The 20,087-nt window shown below is 41.5% G+C and overlaps 1 protein-coding gene across 5 annotated transcripts in view; it reads right to left on the reverse strand.

The window, feature by feature from the left end:
- The window catches only part of Tex2 (testis expressed 2), a 104,043-nt gene that overhangs the window by 43,915 nt on the left and 40,041 nt on the right, over positions 1 to 20,087 (reverse strand). For 4 of the 5 annotated variants that reach the window (XM_087210200.1, XM_087210196.1, XM_087210198.1 and 1 more), the window contains exon 2: positions 7,273 to 8,938. In XM_087210200.1, coding sequence (XP_087066326.1) covers positions 7,273 to 8,913 — 1,641 coding nt within the window. In that variant the 5' untranslated portion in view covers positions 8,914 to 8,938. Of the gene's footprint in view, positions 1 to 7,272; positions 8,939 to 17,255; positions 17,335 to 20,087 lie in introns of all 5 variants that reach the window. The other variant, XM_087210197.1, reaches the window with a different exon arrangement.

The following is a 20,087-nucleotide window of genomic DNA, read 5'->3' on the forward strand; positions in this document are numbered from 1 at the left end:
GCCTTTAACCTCAAAGCCAGATGTCTGACCCAGCAGGAGCCAGCCCCTCTAGAGGTCTGGAAGCACGTGTCCTCACCCAGGGCCCCAGTTCTGAGATGAGTAACCAGTTATCCTTTGCTGCTGACAGCTCTGAAAGATACAGGTCTCCCTGTGCCACTTGTCAAATCCCAGGAAATCTAGAACAACCTGACAGAGAGGAATGTAAAGGAGAGAATACACAGGTCAGAAACAAAACCCTCCTAGGAGAGAATTCAGGTGATGCCTTCTTTTGGGACAACCCAGCAGGGCTCCAAATGTCCTTCCAGCAGGGGCTTGGTTGGCTATCCTTTTCCACTCCAATCTTTTCAGATTCTCAGGCACTATTATTTCTCTTTCCTTTTCATCTTTAACTTCCTCCTTTCTGAACTACTGTAATGTTCTTTTTTTTGTGCTAAAGATCGGGAGAGGCTAAAATCCATAGCTGCTCCCCCCCAAAAAACAAAAAATCCCAAAACATTATCCATGATTCAAGATTCAAATTGTACATCCATTGTGAACAATCATTTGTTAGCTTAAGTGAGACCCTACCCTGCTCATATTTGGTAACAGGAAAGACTGTTGGCCAAAACACAGGCACTAGCACCAACCACACACCTTGGCAGACTGTGAAGCACCTGACAGGCTTGGGTCAAAATCGTGCTTTTACCACTTGCCAGTTATAAGCTGGGTGATGCTTAGCCCTCAGACCCCATCCCCCAAAAGGATCCGGCATGGCTTCCCAGCCAGCTTGATTTCATGCCTCCCTGCTTCCCTGCTCACAATATACCCAAGCCACAAAGATTCCTCCCTACAATGAATGTATTTACTGAGGTATAATTTACATAATAAAATGAACCAATCTTAATCATGATTTTTAATTTGCTAATATGAATATTCATTATAGTAGCTGGCATTTAAGCTCACACAGTACTATGTCCCAGGTACTTCCAGTACATTACCTCCTTTACTTCTGCCAATTCCCAACAACTTCCCAGGAAAAGTGGCGAGACGAGGTAAGTGATTTGCCTCCCAAGATTTAGAGACTGGCACATTTGGGACTTGAACCAGGTCTATCTGACTTGGACGCATGGGCTCCAATCTCAGCCCTGTGGTACAGCTCTCCTGGTCACCCCTCAGGTTAGGGCAAAGATGACACTTCTTCCAGGAAGCCTCCCTTCTCTGTCACTCTTCTTGTATAACTGTATCTGTTAACTACCTGGTTTACTCTACCGAGATACACACTCCATAGAACAGAGATTAATCTATAAATCCCATAGTAACAAATGTTTGTTGATTAACAGCATGAATGAAGTCTAACTCAAGATGGTGGCTATGAAGATTAAATGAAATCAATGGAAATCACAAGTAATCGAGACAAGCTAGCATGACCCCCACAGCCTGTAAATAGAGTGCTGGCTGCGTACCTTGAGACATACAAGGGAACAAGCTGAGTGGTTACTCAGAACCTCATACATGGGCCGGGGATTTAGCTCAGTGGTTACGCTGCCTGCCTTGAAAGCCAAGGACCCGAGTTCGATCCCCAGTACAAAAAAAGAACCTTACACAAAAAGCGTTAGTTTTTCAGGAAATAACTTGATTAAGCTCCTTCTTACCCAGAAGAAAGAGAGGCGTGGTGGCCAGAAGCCAGGTGTCCTGCCTCTTACCATGGCTCTTTCCAGAACATTACAAGTGTTGCTGGGAAACTCAGAGAATTTCAGGCACTGCTACCTGACAGGCAGCTGGGGTGCAGACTGGCCTTTGGGAGGCTCAAGTTGAGAGGCTGGCCAGGCACAACTCTCCTCCATTCCCCTAATTCTACCCCCTAAAGCACTCTAGTCATCAGAAACCAGTTCGCCCTTGCAGAAAGCAATTTCCCAGTGCAAATCTAATCACCTTTACACACCACTAGCTAGTCAACTTTTTCCTGAAACTTGAATTGGATTAAGCTGCACATGGAATTTCTACATGTTAGCAGTCAAAATATCCAGTCTCGACAGTAGCACTGCCACTCTAAGGCCTTTACTCTGTTCCCCATTAAGCACCCACTGTCTACTGCTCACCTGTTCTAAACTCCTTAACTTTAAATTTCTTAACAATTGTTATGACATGGGAATGAGCATAAAGAGATGTAGCATACAGCTAGCATCTCATTCCATTTCAAGAGCTCAACTGAAAAAATGAGATGCCCTCAACCTACACTAAAACATTTCAAGACAAACCTCACTTCTTTCTTAAGTTGTTAAAATGAAGACAGTGCACACCGCTGGGGACAATGACCCAGTCAGCAGGCTGCAGCTGTCTGGTCACCAGACTGGTCCTGTGATGGCATTTGTAAAGGTCAGGGGTTTCTCTTCAATTCTCTGATGGATTTAGAAGCCATGTTTGGCTGAATGTATAAACCACAATCTATAAAGGAGCCCATTTAATACAGTACTTGGAAAGATTAAAAGCTACAATTAACCTTTTGCAAAATAATAAAGTCTGGAACAACAACCACTGTGCTCACTTTCAGTTCAGTGCCAATTAGGAATTCAAGGCCAATGTTCTCTTGCTCAGCTGGTTGCTGAGCTGACCAGAGAAAAGTGCCAACTCCCTGGCCCAAGGAAGCAGCGGGAATTCCTGTCTTCAGTGTGTGGGGCTTGGGTTGACACAGTGACACTGCAGCCTGTATTTAGGTCCCTCCTTGTTCCCACTTCAGGCTTATCAGGGAAGAAGAAAATCCTAAGTACAGGATAGAGCCAGGACCTGATGCCACTGCTGCTGAGAATTACCTCTGAAGAAGAGAGCACACAAAACGATGATTACTTTTCTTTTGTCCTCAAAATCAAAACAAAAGCAGAAGTTTGTAATAACCAGCCTTAGCCCCTTTTTGATGTATTAATGGTTGAGAATTATAGCCGTCAGTTAAAACAGTATCACACATTGTGAAGTCTTGAGAGTAGGGCAGAAACAATCTAATACATGCCACAAAAACTTTAGATACAAATTTAATTTCACCTCATGAAAGATAAATAAGCAGACCTGTAGATGTACAGAATTCATACTATGAAAGATAGCCTCAAGCTGATAGCCAACATTCAAAATAAAAACTACTCAAAGACATTACAGAGAAAATTTTTTAAAAGTCACTAGGGGCCAGGGATTTAGCTTAATGGTTCCACCACCTGCTCTGCAAGCTCAAGGTCCCGAGTTCGATCCCTGGTACCAAAAAAAAAAAGTCACTGGGGGGGGCAAGCACCAATATCAATACCATTCATAACATCCAACTCCCTGCTTCAAAGTCACCTTCACAGCCATATTACTAGAAATATGGGAGTCAGGTGTAGTACCACAAACTCCAGGGAAACAGCCCTTATTCTAGTTTTCCTATCCCATGGAAAGATATCTCCCTATAATGCACTGTAAATTATAATGCATTCACAAATAGTAATAGGAGATAAAAAATATCCAAATTAGGCAAATAAAATGACCTTAGATGAACCACTGCAATAAACCAAGGTCTATTTGTGTTAATAAACAATAAACATTAAATTGTATTAACAAGTAAAGATTGGAAATAGACCAGCAGGCATAAAGAGGTAGCCTCCAAACTTTTCAGATCACGCATCCATCGGTTACACAATTTTTGAGAATGTACCAATGATAATTCCCTTTACTTATAAATAATATACGTGTTCTAATACAGCTTTTATGAAAAGTAAACAATAAAATAAAGAGCAAAGGGTAACGTAATTAGACTTCTTGTTAATCTTTAGTTTTACATTATGTATCTTCATATTATCTTTAGCTGACATACTATATTAAGGGACCACACAGAGTGAGGCTCATTGTTAATGATAAAGGATGTAAATCATTATTTCTTAGTTTTTATAATTTCCAAGGTTTCTGGTCAAAAAATCAAGATATGCTCATCTATATCAATATATGGGGTAAAATAAGCCTCACAAGGCTTATTTACTTTCTTAGCTAGGAAGAGAAAAAGTAGAGAATAACCAACCTAACATTTTCTTCTTGACAGTGTGTTCAGCAACCCATCTGGACACCACTGGAAGAAGTACAAGAATGAAGACAGAGAGTCACAAACAGTGGCCTGGGTGCTGACACCAACACAGACTCTGCCTTGGGACCATCTCGCTTGCAACCTCATCTCTGAGGTACTGCAAACCTCTTCCTAAAGATTAATTATTGTACAATAAGAATAGTCTCCAAGGTATTTAGTCCTTTCCTTATAGCAAATATAAATGAGGATGAAAAGATATCTAGCATTTTTCTCACAGTTAAAACCTTCTTCCAAAAAGCACAATTTAGGAAATCTTAAGACACATGATGCCTAAGAGCTTTTGTCACTCCAGATGACACCTAGAACAAAATGGGAGTATGGTCCTGGAATATGTAGCAGGGTTCAGAGGCATTTTCAAGATGCTAAGAACTGTTCTCATATATCGATGAACCAGAATTACAGTTCAGTTTAGGCCCAAATTACTGAGTTGAGTGGATAATTGGAAAAATGTTAATTGCTGAAACTGGGTGTTAAGTACATTAGTCTCCTTACTTTTGTCTATATTTGAAATTTTCCAACCAACTTCAAAAACTTGAAAAATATGCTGCTAACAGACAGTCACCTGCATTGCAACACTCATCCGATACACTTTCTAGCAGTACAGTGCACCAGGAAATAGACAAGTTTATAAAAGTCATATATAAAAACCCACGTGACCCATTGTATAAGGGCAGATTATTTTCAGTTAAGACAGAAGGAAACCAGGCATGGTGGCACACACCTCTAATCCCAACACTCGGGAGGCTGAGAGGCAGGAAGATTGCTGCAAGTTTACAGCCAGCCTGGACTACATAGCGAGACTCTGTCTCAAACCTAACCAAACTAAACCAACAGACAAAAAAGATGGAAAGAAATGATTTTATATTTCTTTTTCTGGTGCGGGGGATTGAACTTGGGACCTTGTGCTTGTGAGGCAGGTGGTGGAACCACGCAGCTAAATCCCCGGCCCGATTTTATATTTCTTGCACTTATTGCTACTGAGGGTTATAAAAGACCAACAAAAAGCAACCCAAATCTCTCCTGGTTGCCATTTTCTCCTAAGAATTTCCTCACTTTAATTTCTTAAATTAAAAAAAAAATTCATGAAATTGAGATTAAATTGAGATAATAATATCCTCCCTACATAATTATTGTTTATGGAGCCAAAAAATGAGACAGACCCTTGGTCCTATTCTGGCTGCAAGCGTTTCCTAGTCTGTCAATGAGAACCTATATGCTCAGAGGTCTAAAATCATGTGGTTTCCACTCTGCTGCCTGGTTTATAGCTGTAAAGTAACACAGGAGGTAGGCCTCAATTTCTTTATAAAACAGGTCTACTGCTTAGCTAGTTTATGGATCACACAGGGTATTGAGGGCACAAAGTATGCAGGGTCACTGTCAAGGTACTGAGCCTCTATTCAAGATCCTGATCATTGGCAGGTTTTCTAGCCTCCTGTATTTTAAAGTTTTTCACACCTGCCTTCAAGAACTGCATCATCTATAAAAAAAAAAAACGAATAGGATCAGATATACAGAAAATAACTCAAGCCAGCTAATCCCCAAAACTGAACTATTCAAAAAGTAGTTCCTTTACTCAGTGGTGCCACTGCCTGCTTTGTAAGCGCAAGGTCCTGAGTTCGATCCCCAGTACCAAAAAAAAAAAAAAGGTAGCTCACTTTACTCTAGAAGCAGGTTTATAATCTTCTTAGTCTGTTTTCTGTTGCTGTAACAAAATACTTGAGTCTCAATAATTTTTAAAGAAAAGAGGCTTATTTAGCAGCTCACAGTTCTGAAGGTCCAAGCGCATCATGCTGGCATGTGCTCAGCTTCTGGTGAGGGCCATGTGCTGCTCTGTGCATGATAGGAGAGTAGGATGGGCAAGTAAATGCATGAGGAAGAAAAGCACACATGTGAGAGAAAAACAGAGTGGGGGATGCCTGGCTGACTCTAAATAACCCACTCACGTGATAACCAACTCACTCCTATAGGAATTACATTAAATCCCTTCATGAGGGTGTAGACCACATTCCATATTTATCTCTTAAAGGCTCCATCACTTCTCAATACCATCATATTGGCAATTAAATTTTAACAAGCTTTGGTGAAGACAAACTACAAACAAACCAAAGCAGTAGGCCTGTTTTATAAAGAAATTGAGGCCTACCTCCTGTGTTACTTTACAACTATAAACCAGGCAGCAGAGTGGAAGCCCTGAACTCATCACTATGCCCATCTCTCTAACATCTGTCATTCTTCAGTTTCCTGATTCCAGGAGGGCATCATGGAATAAGTACTACTGAGGGAGAACAGACTTGCAGATGGTTTCTAAGCAGCAAGCAGCAAGTTTCAAATCTTGTCAAAGACAGACCATCTTGGCTTGTCTACTTCAGTAGAAAAAGGAAAAATCTCAATGTTGTACTTTTTAGTGCCTATTTTTCATCTTTTTTTTCTTTGTGGTACTAGCCTATCGTGGGTGGTCAGCATCATATTATTGCCCTTACTGTCTCAATGGTCAAAGTAACCAGAGTATCATCACATTAAAGTCCTATTCCCATGGCTTCCTCTGGTAAACTGCTGAAATATTAGCAGTGATAGGATCTACACTAAAGATTGACTGGATTAAAATTAAAATCTTTCCAAGACAAGTTAAATGCTCAAACCAATTTAAACTACGTGCCACACTCCGTCATTAGGTATTGAAATAAATGTAAGTAGCACTTTTCTTTGCTAAAGTTAGCACTAACTTACTTGAAGAGCATGTGAATCAGGTAGTGCCAGCATCACGCTATCAAAGAAGCTGAGCCAGTATGCATAATGAGTCACTTTTGCTCCACTTCATATATTAATGCTAAGCTTAAGGGTGTCACATTCTCAAGACTCAACACCAGCTTCCCTTAGAAAAAGAACAGTCTCATAACATACTGTCATGTGGAAGAAAGAAAAAAAAGGTCAGGCTGTAAAATGTATTATCCCATTGAAGCAAAACGAGAGTGGGTGAGCACACTCCTGTGTGACAGACCCCCATACATGTGCGATTTAAAAAACCAACTAGAATCACACACCAGATCATTACTGGAACTCTGCTACTATGATAAGGAATATTTTTTCTCTTGAGTTTCCTGTGGACATGATTTCTTTGAAACAAGGCAAAAAAATCTCTATAATTAGCCTGTGAGAGACCACATGTACTTGCTGGTGGCTGTGGAGAGTCTTACCTTTAGTATTTCAGGTTCTTTGATGTCCAAAGATCTCATATTCCAGTGTTGCAGATGTTTATGTGACTTGTGATATTTATGAGCACTTGGTGGTGTAAAAAACCAAATCATGCAAACTGCAGTAATGAATCCAAGGCCAACTCCCAGACAGAGTCCGCTCACATAGTGGGGGAGGGGGAGGATGAGGTACGCATAGACACACATTATAAAGAAGCCCAACGTCTTCATGGGTAATTCTGGGTGCTGCGTGGCCAAGTCCTCTTCCTCTTCACTGTCAAGAATCGTGCCATCCTCCATGAGCACCTCTGGCCTCAGAGGGACACTGGGGGGCTTATCAACTCTACCCTCACCCTCTGTTTCCAGGTCAAAGTCTTCCGTGTACAGTTCACAAAACTCTTCATCTTCTTTGCTCACTAAGGCAGACAAAGAGCATTTCTCTAGGACAAGAGAGCTTGTCTTCATGCCTAAATCCTTTAGGCTGCTTGCCTGGGAAACTTTAGTTTCCACCTCTTTCATAGGCTGTTCGGTGGACTTTGGGTGGTCACTCCTAGGGACATTGGAGTCACTGCTAGAGCCATCCCCCTCAGAGTCACACTCCTCTTCCTTGATGCTATAGTTGTTATTGCTTTCCAAATGGCCGTTCAAGCTGGACAGGTTGGAGAGTTCTGAAGCACTTGAAGATAAGGCTTTGGGCCTATGGCTGACACTTTCTTCCCCTATAATTTTACTAAGGAGCTGAAAAGGCTCATATATGACTTCTGAAAGGCGTCGTTTAGTGTCTTCAATTTTTGCCTCCATTTCGGGCACTTTAAAAAAGGAGCGAGTATCGGAGGGAGAAATCAGAGGGGAAGAAGGTGCAGTTTTAGAATCTCCACCTGTATTTCGTGGCTGTGTGAACTGCTTGAACAGGTGTAAATTCAGTTTGGAGTCAGGTGGCTTATAGGACACAGTATCCGACTCCTGCCTGGAAGTGTCAGTAGACAGAGACTTGACTAATGTCTTCATCAAGTGCCTGTGCCTCAGGGGGTATGGGGATTCTTTTGGCTCCACCTCAATTGACAGGGACTTCACCAGGCTCATGAAGGGCTTAGCGCTGGAGAGAGCAGAGGATGAGGCACTGGAGGAGAGGATAGGAGACTTGGAAGGAGAGGACAATGGAGAAGAGGAGCTGGTTTTCTGCTCAGAAAGGGATGACACACTGGGAGAGCTAGCTAAGGGCCCTGATGATGACCCTGGAGACAGAGCCAATGGCACTGTACTTAATACTTGAGCTGCTGGAGGAGGGGATTCCAACAGCTTTACAGTGTTTTCGGAGACAGGCAAAATAGCAGGTGCCTGGGATACGGACAGTCCATCTGCCACAGTGGGTGAGGCAGCAGGGCCCGCGGGGTCATGGCCACCCTGGGGTTCAAGATAGAGGTCTTCCTTGGCTTCAAGCCCTGTTACAATGCTTTGGTCATCCAGCTCCTCCTCAAGGTATTCCCTGAACTCCTCCTCTTCTTCCTCCTCCTCCTCCCCCGATGCTGAGAAGTGAATGGCGATGGTGTCTCGGGACACAGACCTCTGCACGTGCACTTTGGGGGCTGATGGTTTTGGCATGTCAATGGTTTTCTCGGCATGGCGACCATTCAGACTTGTCATTTCCGGCTTCACAAGGGCTCAGGCTCTGTGAAAACAAGGAAAACAGAAGTTAGAGAGTACTTTCTCCATGGGAGACACTGCCATTTGCAGAGAGGAGCCCAGATGAAACTCAGTTTAAATTGTGGTTATGCTTTTGCTTGGCAGATGTCCCAGTTTTACACTTCAATAGGCTTAACGGTTTCATTTTCACTAGATAAAATTCCAGTTAGGTATTCTTTTATGAGCAAACCACACGCCAGTGTTATAAATGCCATACAATTTGTCTTACTTCACAACATCTGAATAAACATTTCCTTCTTTGATTTGAACTGGCTCTTTTCTATCAATGATCCTATAATGCAAAGCCCTGAAGAACCTGAACAACAGGTATTACCAAAAGTCCAACAGCATAAAATGCAGTATCCTAGTGATTTTAAGGATTTTGGAACAAAAAATCTCATCAGTGGTCTTCTGGCTATAAAAGCTAACCCAGAACAAATATTGTTGCCAAGCAATTTTCATAGCAATCTTAACAATTTGGCTTGTTTTTCCCACTAGCACTCATACTATCTTTTTTTTTTGAGACAAGGTCTTGCTCTGTAATCCAGGCTGGACTCAAACTTGCAGCAATCCTCCTGCCTCAGCCTCCCGAGTGCTGGACTACAAGGTGTGCACCACCAAGCCTGGCTTCATACTATCTAGCCATTGCAAGTAAGTGGCAAAATATTCAAAGGTGGAAATTTGTAAACTAACTGCCATAACCTGTTGGCTTCTTTATTCTTCAAATGACAAGAACCATAAGGCTGGGTATTTAGGAGGCCATGAAGATATAGCCATGTTCTTTTTTCTTTCTTTCTTCTTTTTTGGTGGTACTGGGAATTGAACTCAGGGCCTTCACACCAAGCTAATTATTTTTATTTTTTATTTTGAGATAGGGCCTCCCCAAGTCACTTGAAACTTGAGATCCTTCTGCCTCAGCCTCCCTGTGGGCTGGAATGATAGGCATGCACCCCAACATGTCATGTTCTAAGGTTTCAGGATAAAGCAAATTCATTACTTTAACAGCAAGAAAATAAAATATCAATGCTGTAGTCTACCATCAATCAAACTCTAAGACATGCCGTAACTCTTTGAAGACACGAGACATGCAAACCATGTGGTCTGCTCTTTTAGAGCTTAGTAGGTAGCTGGAGAGAAGAGAGACACTTGAAATATGCGGAGCAAAACAGAAGTCACCATTCATGTACAGCCCATTCACTGGGTACCAGGCATCACATGAGGCTTCACAAGATGGGAATTAACTCTACAATCAGGACATAAACCTATCAAAAGAATAAAGCAATTGTGTGGACCTTAGGGGTCCCAAGGACCAATGTGGGAGGTAAGACACTCACTCCATCTTCTAAACTGATGGGTAGGTGACAGAAAAATGGGCATGATTCAGAGAAATGAAGGGACAGGGCATGAAGATGAGTGTGGACATGGTACGATCAGTCACCTGAGTCTATTCTTTGCATCCAGGACAGAAGGTGGTTGTCAAAGTACAGGAGAGAGATCATGGGCAAGTGAAAAGAGGACCTGCCATGGGACCTGTCAATAGGGCTCCTTTCGCAGCTGACTGTGGGAGCTTGAACAAATCATATCTCTGGGCCTCAGCATTTTCATGTGGGAAATGAGAGATCTGGGATTCTTCCCAAATCTAAAACCCCACATATTCATGCTTACAGGTGACTGTACACAAGCTGACAGCATACACTGACAAGTAATCTACCATGGATCATCAAGATTCCATTGCTTGCTTATTCCTTAAAGCTGAAGAGCTCCCACATTTAGAGCTTCTGGCAAATATTTCTGTTCAAAGTGCTAGCAACTGATACCAGAGAAAACATAAAACTCAGTGGGGTAGGGGTGGAAAAATTGCAAATCTGAATCAATAGAAAGAGGAAATTCTGCAATGATCACAAGGAGTACAGTGCTAGGGCCCAGCTAAAACATGAGTACATTTAAAATTACACATGTTTTGGTAGCAAATCCTTGAGAGAAATTATCATAAAAACCTTCCAACAGTGTTTTTTGCAAAGACTCATTCACAAGGCTCTCCCATGCCTGTTCAGTCCAGGAAAAGGCAATGATCTCCATTAACCAGACAGCAATTTAAGTCCAGGAACTGGGGGCAGTTCGAAAAACAGTCTCAGGTCCAGGGTGATCCTTCCCTGTTATCTTTATACCAACAGGTTTGCAGACTTACAAAAAAGAACAATACACCTAGTTTTACAAGGGTAATTTGAAAAGAAAATTAGAGGTAATTTAAAAATAAAGTTTGGTGCTTTAATAATAAAGAAAGATATGTAAAGCTCTGCTGTTCTGAGACTGCTTCATGAGTAGCAGTGGTTGCCAAGAGAAGGTAACTGTGGGCACAAGTTGAGTACCAAGTGCACAATTTTGAGCCTGAACAATCCAAGTTGGTCTATGTGAAGCAAAGCAAGAATGGGAGAGGTCCCCTGCAATGGGTAGGTGGCCTGGGAATCAAGGGCACAGTCAGCCCCAGCCCAGAGCCACAGTATGAAAACAGCAGTGCAAGCAGGAGCCTGTGGTCTTAGCAGCCAGGGCATGCACCAGGGAAAAAAGTTGCCACCTGCTCAGAGGGCTGAGTTGTTTCTGGGCAGGGACTACCGGTGGCCTATTTGCCCAGTCCTACTCCATACAACCAGAGTCTCAGACCTGTCAGTTAAAGAGATCTCTGCTGCTCTCTGCCAATCTGTCTCATGGGCTGTGTCAGCCAACGGGGTCCAAGCTGGGCCGCAGATAGCCAGATGGGGCAGGCAGTCTGGCTCACCATGATTCCTTTCTTTCTCTAGGCTTCAGGCAGTAGCTTTACAGGTTAACAGTAAACTTCACCAATCCCAGACTTACCAAAGTGTGGCTCTACTTCCTTAGGGTTTTACTCAAGCAAGCTACATGAGGATAGAACATCACTACTACCTTTTTTTTTGTACTGATGATTAAACTTGGGTCCTTGTGCTTGCAAGGCAGGCAGCGATCACTACTACTCTTTAAATGAAAGAAAATCTCTGGGCCTATGTTTGCTCATCTGCAAAACCAGGGGACTAGACTAATCAAAGGCTGCTTCTAGGATCAAAATCATGGGATCACTTAGTGTACTTGAACTAGAGTCCATGGTTTGGGTTCTAGACAACCCATCAAGTGGTCTCCTCCTGGGGACAGCTCTAAGCCCTTCCTTTCTATCTTTCCAAGAGCTGGCTGCCCAGGCAAAAAGAGCTGATCCTCCCCATAGTCACAACTTTGCAGGACATCAAGGCCAATAGAAGAGCCCTGAAAGACATCTTGGAAGGTAAGACAGTAGGTCCAAGGGCAAAGCCCTGAGCAACTGTGGGAGGAAGGTTAGACATGGGTTTCCTGACAGGTCCGGATGCCCTTCCCACAGCATCAAGTTGCTTCCTCGAACATTCTACACATGGTCCTCATTCCTGCTTTGTCCTGGCTGTGGTACCACCCTCTGTGCTCAGTCATGGATGGCTTTTCTGTGAGCTAAGACCTTGGTTCTCAACCAAGAAGCATGTGACCAGTCCCACTGAGAAATGAAAGGTATCATTATCCATCTGACAATGTAGCACCATAAAAAACAAGGAGCTTTCTGCCCTCTACTACCAAACCCAATGATGTCTGGGATTAAAAGAGGAGACAATGTTTTTTAGCCTTCAGGAACTGAAATGCCAATGGAGGAAATTTCCATCGTACCAGGCCTCCTCCCAAAGTCACCACCAGAACACAAGACTGTAGAGTTTTAACACTGGCCTCTGTGTCTTGAGAAGGGAGGGTCTAAATCTCACACTGTCACCATGCTCCCTTAGGGATGATTTCCTGCTACATATATTCTTAAACAAAAGTCTGACATGACCATAGTGGTGCTAAGGATTATTCATGTCTATGCCCAGAAGAGACAGGGGTGGCAGAGACAGCATGGAAAAACAGGCCGGGTGCCTAGTGTCTGGGAAGCAGGTTCCGTTATCAGGGCCACCATCCTGCTCAAAACTACAATGAATACAATATATCCTTTTAATATCCTCTGAAAAGCTCTGAAGCTTTGGCAACTGAGCAAGGCAAAATGGTAACCCAGAGAGATGAGCTCCTACCCTTAAAGAATTGGCCAGCTGATACCGGCAAACTGGTACTTTCATTTTAATAGCTCTCCAGAGCAGAAATCAAAGACCAAGCCAAGGCTAGCCAAAGAGGAACACTAAGTGGTGACTCCCACACTGAGCAGACCACCTAAAAGGCTGCATCTATTGGTATCGGGTGAACCAGAAGCAAACTCTGAAAGCTCCTGGGACTCTCAACCAACAGCCTCCTTCCAAGTGATCTTGGACCAGGAATACCCCCAGGGGCCTGGCAGAAATACTGTAATCATGGGCCGGGGATTTAGCTCAGTAGTTCTGCCGCCTGCCCCACAAGCACAAGGACCCGAGTTCAATCCCTGGTACCAAAGAAAAGAAAAGAAAAGAAAAGAAATACTGTAATCACAAGTCAACTCCCCATGAAGGCAGTTACACCTCAGGCCTCAAGTTACTTCTACAAATACTTTCTCAAACATAAGGAATGGCACATAATCAAACGTAGCCAAGTAGTCAGAGAAGCAAGACTGAGGGCCAGCAGAAATAAAAGGTAACAGAAAAACAAAGATCTCAGATAATGCAATTATCAGGCACACAACAAAAGAGAAGTATACTTCAAGACAAGTATACTTCAAGATGAGCTCAAAATATCTGCAGGGACAATTACAGGTAGGCAGACCAGTCTGAAGGCTATCCTAGCAGACTAGGATGAGAAAAATGCTTGAACTAAAAGGCTGGAAAGAAAGAAACAGATAGAAAGGAACTGGAAGAGTAAAATAACATGGCCAGATGGAAGACTAGAGGAGAGGGAAAACAGGAAAAAGAGTTCAAATTGATTCAAGTTCCTAAGAGGTAAGAGGTACAGCTTCTGTGATAGAAGAGATAAGAGTGTTAACAGTTGCTATAACACCCTCCTCAGCCTCAGACATCCACATCTTTATTCTCCAAACCTGTGAGTAGGTTACTTTATATGGCAAAGGGAATTTTGCAAATATGATTAAGTATCTTGAGATGGGAAGAGTACTGTAGATTACCTAGGCAGATCCAAAAGTCGTTAAAAGGGGAGAGGGGAAGGCAGAACACTTTAGGAACCAGATGTGTCAGGAAGAAGGGATTAGAGTAATGTGAGGAGGGGGCACAAACTAAGGTATCCAGGAGGCCACTAGAAGCTGGACAAGGCAAGAAAACAGATTCTGTTCCAGAGCCTCCAGAATAAATGCAGCCCTGCCAACACTTTAATTCTAGAATTTAACCACCAGGATTATAAGACCGTAGATTAATGCGGTTTTAAGCCACTAAATTTGAGGTAATTTGTTCCAGGAACAATAGGAAATGAATATGGAGAGGTATGCAAAACAGTCTGAATTAATCTTTGTCCCTTAAGTAATCAGGATACAGTAAAATGTCCAAATATATGAAAAAAATAGTCAGTTTTCCCCATTAATAAGGATCCCTAGGACTTACTCCCTTTGAAATAGAAATAGAGCCTCACACTATTTACTAAAGGGAAATCACAGGTTAAAAGACAAGGTTCAGAGCCCGGGATTTAGCTCAGTGGTTTCGCTGCCTGCTGTGCAAGCTCAAGGACCGGAGTTTGATCCCCTGTACCAAAAAAAGAAAGGAGCAGAAAGATGCTGTTAAGGTCTTTGCCGGGGATTTAGCTCAGTGGTTTTGCCGCCTGCTGCGCAAGTGCAAGGACCTGAGTTCAATCCCTGGTGCCAAAAAAAATTAATCCTAAACAGGGTGTGGTGACACATGCTTGTAATCCTAGCACTCAGGAAGGCTGAGGCAGGACTGCAAGTCTGAACCCAGCCTGGGCAATTTACCAAGACTCTGTCTCAAAAGATGGATGGATGAAAAAAATATGAGAAAAGGAAAAACATGAAACACAGTCTTTGTAAATAGGGAAGGGTGGAGTGGGTAAAGGAAAGACAGGGGAATGGGGAAAAAAATAAGAACCAGGATACATCATGTAAAGGTACAAGATCCCAATGATGAATGTAACTGTATTGTGTACCTAAAATGTACCAATAAACTAAATGGAGGGCTCCGGATTTACCTCAGTGGTTTTACTGCCTGCCTTGCAAGCACAAGGTCCTGAGTTCAATCCCTGGTACCAAAAAAAAACCTAAATGAAAAAAAAAATGGATGGATGGATAAATGGATGGACAGATGGACAGACAGACAGCGGGTGGACAGGCTGAGGATGTAGGTCACCTGAAATCCTTGGATTCAATCCCCAGTAACACACACCCATACACACACCTAAAATTGATCAAAGATCTTAAAATAAGACCTAAGACTATAAACTCTTAGAAGGAAAAAAAAAGCTTTATGGTAATGATTTTTTTTGGATATAACATCAAAAGCATAGTCAACAAAAGTAAAAATAAAATGAACTACATCGAAATTTAAAATTTCTAATATGAGAAAAGGAAAAACATGGAAACGAAGTCTTTGTAAATAGGGAGGGGTGGAAGGGGTGAAGGGAGGGCAGGAGAATAGGGAAAAAATAAGAACCAAGGTACATCATGTAAAGGTACAAGATCCCAATGATGAATGTAACTGTATTGTGTACCTAAAATGTACCAATAAACTAAATGGAAAATTTTTTTTTTTAATTTCTGGGCAACAAAGGGCACAATCAGGTAAAAATGCAGCCTGTGAAATGGAAATTTTTTAAAAACCATGTATCTGATAAGGGATTAATAGGTACAATATATGAAGAACTCTTACAACTCAAAACCTGATTTAAAAATGGCTGAAGGACCTGAATAGACATTTCTTTAAAGATATACAAACATCTAACAATCATATAGGAAGATGCTCAGTATCAGTAATTATTAGGGAAATGCAAATTAAAATAATAATGAGCTATCACCTCACACTTATTAGGATGGCTGTAATTTTAAGTGTTGGCAGGGATGTAGAGAAATTGGAACCCTTGTGCACTGCTGGTGAGACTGCAAAATAGTACAGCTACTATGGAAAATCTAGTAGGAGATTCCTCAAAAAGTTAAGAACAGAAGAATCATATGAACCTCAATCCCACTTCTGGGTATATGTTCAAAAGAAATGAAAGCAGGGCCTTAAAGACATATTTATATACCCATGTCCATAGCAGCATTATTCACAATAACCAAAGGTGGAAACAAAACAAGTGTCCATGGACAGAAGAACGGATGAATAAAATGTGATACATACACACACACACCAGGAAATATTATCTAGCCTTAACAAGGAGGAAAATTCTGTTACATTGTGTTACAACATGGATGAACCTTGAGGACATTATAGCATGTAAAATAAGCTAATGACAAAAAAAAATAGTGTATGATTCCACTTATATAATACACCCAAAGTAGTCAAATCCATAGACACAGAAAGCAAAATGGTGGTTTTCACCAGGGGTTGGGGGAGAAGTAAATAGGGAATTGTTATTTAATGGATATGAGTTTCAGTTTTATATGATGAAGAAGTTCTGGAGACTGGTTGCACAGCAATGGGGATATATTTAATAGTACTGAGCTGTATACTTAAAATGGTTAAGTTGGTAAAATTTTATTATGTGTAAAGTTTCTGCTATGTGTATAATTAAAAATACATTTTTTAGCCAGGTGCAGTGGTTCGCACCTGTACTATTCGAGCCCCAGGCAGCAAGATGACAAGTTTGAAGCCATCCTGGGCAATTTAGGGAGACCTGGAGCATTATATAACATGTGTGAACCTACAAGTTCAAAACATGAAAAATAAAAAGACTTTATAAATTTTGCCCTTCAAAACTTTATAAATAATTTAGTACTTTGAAGTACTTATCATGCCAACTTAAAATGATTCTGTTCAAAAACCTCACACTGCTCCCAGTGTTTACACTTCAGTGTGGTTAAGTTATAAGATAATAGATGTAAATATATTTATGTTCCCATACTTTTCGGGGACCAGATGCTCTCTGAACCTTGGCCTTAGCCAGGTACACCATATTTCTGGAAAGCAGGAGTTCTCCAATTGTTCTGTGAATGGATCTTTGTAAGGACTTCACCATGACTGCTCATTACAGTTACTATCCCTATAGAGAAGTTCATTTCCCTCAGGAAGACTGTCTCAAGCCTCTAAGGGTTTGTCACTCCAAAATTTGTGCAGGTTCCACTTAGTCTAAAATAAGAAACAAACCAAAGGCCTCTACCTTACTAAAGAACATCTAACTTTATGGCTGGGCATGATGGTGCATACCTGTAATCCCAGCACTTGGGAGGCTGAGGCAGGAGGATCACAAAGAGTTTGAGGCTAGCCTGGGTTACACAGCGAGGCCCTGTTTTAAATAAACCAAAATATTCAATCAATCAAACAAACAAACATCTAACTTTACCTTAAACTAAAAACAAAACTCCCAATGACTCAATATCAGGAGCCAGCTGTCTTCCCTCTCATGAGCTCCATGAGCTATCACAATAAGTGAAATTAGAGTAAGAATACCAAAACATCAGTTAAATAAATACCAAATTTATTTAATTTCTAGCTATCCAAAAGAGGTTACCATCATAAATTAAACCATGAAAAAATAATCAACAATAGATCAGGCTGTACAATGAAAAATGAAGAGCTTTTTTGTTTTTCTGAGTCTTGCTATGTGACCTAGGCTGGCCTTGAATTTATGGCCATCCTCCTGCCTCAGCCTCCCCAATGCTGGGGTTACAGGTATGCACCACCACGCCCAGCCTGAAGAGCTGTTTCAAGACTCAATATTGGCATTCATTAATTCAGAGATAACTTCTCTGGATCTGGTGGTTTTGTTTTTGGTCTAATTTTCTATTAATAACTGCCTTTCCTACCTCCAGCTGTATTTGAAACAATCTAACCCTGGAGTCCTACAACCACAGCCATAAAAGGAAGATTATCAATCTATTATCTCTATTATCACAAATACATCTGCTTGGTCCTCTAACACATGTAGGCCAAATAGTAGTGTGGCTATTGCACACCGGTGTCATCTTTGTGACATCTGCCATGGGATACCACGGGCAGGGCTGGAAAGTGCAGGAGGACAGATCCGCATTCAGGTGTGGCTCAATCAGCAACTGAAATGAGGATATAGGGTGGAATTATCAGTTTTGATGAGTGTATGAACCTTGTATTAGATGATGCAGAAGAAATTCATTTTAAAGCAAAGTCAAGAAAACAACTGGGTCAGATCATGCTGAAAGGAGATAACATTCTCTGCTACAAAGTGTCTCCAACTAGAAATGATCAGTGAAGAGAGAAGACAGCAGTAAAGTGGTAGCAATGGCAATTGTGATGACATGTGAAAAATGCAAATGTTCAAGTGGTTTAACCCTTATCTTATTACTAGATGCTAATAAATGTTGTAAGATTGTTATTCAAAAGTAACTGTGGCTATTATTATTACTACTATTATTATTTCTAATTCATATACTAGATTAAGGCAGGGATGAAAGAAAACAATTTTGTTTAAAAATAGAACTAGCCTCCAGGTATAGAGAGCATAGTAAAGTAGTACCTTAGAGGCAAGCCTGGTTTGGAATACATCTCATGTCTCAGGACCACCCCTAATCCTTCAAGGTCATTATTAAAATTTTTTTGTTTTTGTAAAAGTCAGCCTGTTAGATGTGCTACTTCAGAATAATCTTACATTTGGACATTTATGTACAAGTACCATCTGCTAGCTTGGGCTATATCAGTCAATAATTTTAATTCCCAAACTTCTCTTGGCAGAGGGGAAAAAAGCAAGCTGTGTTCTACTGCAGAGAATGTTTTAATATCTCTTATCTGAGCACTTTTAAAATTTTGCTTTTAGGGGCAGGGATTTAGCTCAGTGGTGCTGCTGCCTGCCTCACAAGCACAAGGTCTTGAGTTCGATCCCCAGTACAAATAAATAAATAAATATTTTGCTTTTGTACAAGGGGAAGAAGGAAGCCGCCAGATTATTTTTCTGCCTTGTTATCTCACAAGAAACTAAATCTGTTCAAAATAAGCCACACTAGGAAGGTCTGAGTTAGCCTAAAAAACTCAAGTTAAAAAACAAATAAACTCAAGTATATCTTAATAGGGATCTCTTGATTCATTTAAAGTCAATGAAGCAGCTGAGAATTGCCAGCAGCCATTCTAATCTGTTAATATTCCACCTTGCAAGCAGAAATCAATATTGACATTGTAGATAATGAACTAACCCTAGCTTTAGTTTCATTTAAAGAAAAGAAAAAGACAAGCCTCTACTTTTGCCACGAGGCACTCAGACCTAGATTGTTAGAAACTCAAAGTGAGTTATTAGATTCCCAGATCCACACTCAGTGTCTCCATAGCAGGGTCCTGTACCAGCACCACCACTGCCACACAGGGTTTATACTACTAATGAGCTAGCAGGGTCCCCACCTTCCACCACTGCTGGGCCTTGTCTCTGCGATGAGGAAGAGTATTACATTCCAAAGGATTTGAAAGCATCAATGAAGGATACGATTAGAATTCTGCTTTTACAGATGCTAGACTAGTCCTACAATGAAATTAAGTTCTACTCACAGTATCTCATTCAAAATCAGGCCTTGCCTCTAGTACAACCACACAGAGCCTTTAGAGGTTTTTAAAAAAGAAGGCCCATGTGGGGAGACCCAGGGAGGCAACAGATGGACATCTTAAAATGGCCTCTGTCTGAGGGCAAAAAATCCTAGAGTAAGTAATGAAAAATCAGGACAGGCAGGGCCAAGTCAGACTGTGCTAACGGAGTGCAGAAGTCTGGGAGTAACATTTATTTTTAAACATAAAAGTCATGGGAATTGGGGATTTAGCTCTGGGGTAGAATGCTTGCCTAGAAAGTGTGAGGCCCCGGGTTCAGTTCTCAGCACCAAAAAATTTTTTTAAAAGCAAAAAAAAAAAAGGAGGGGGGAATCCCACAAAAGTCAGAGGAGAAAATTTGGAGAATTTGGGGGGAGAGGTTTTGAGACATGGTCTCACCATGCAGTTCAGGCTGGTCTGGAACTATGTAGCCCAGGTTGGCCTCAAACTCATGGTGATACCTCCTGCCTCAGCCTCCCAAATGCTGGGATTACAGGC

Source organism: Heterocephalus glaber, unplaced genomic scaffold, assembly GCF_053883595.1.
Source record: "Heterocephalus glaber isolate CG9 unplaced genomic scaffold, H.glaber_assembly_v1.0 deba00001124, whole genome shotgun sequence".
Taxonomy (NCBI): domain Eukaryota; kingdom Metazoa; phylum Chordata; class Mammalia; order Rodentia; family Bathyergidae; genus Heterocephalus; species Heterocephalus glaber.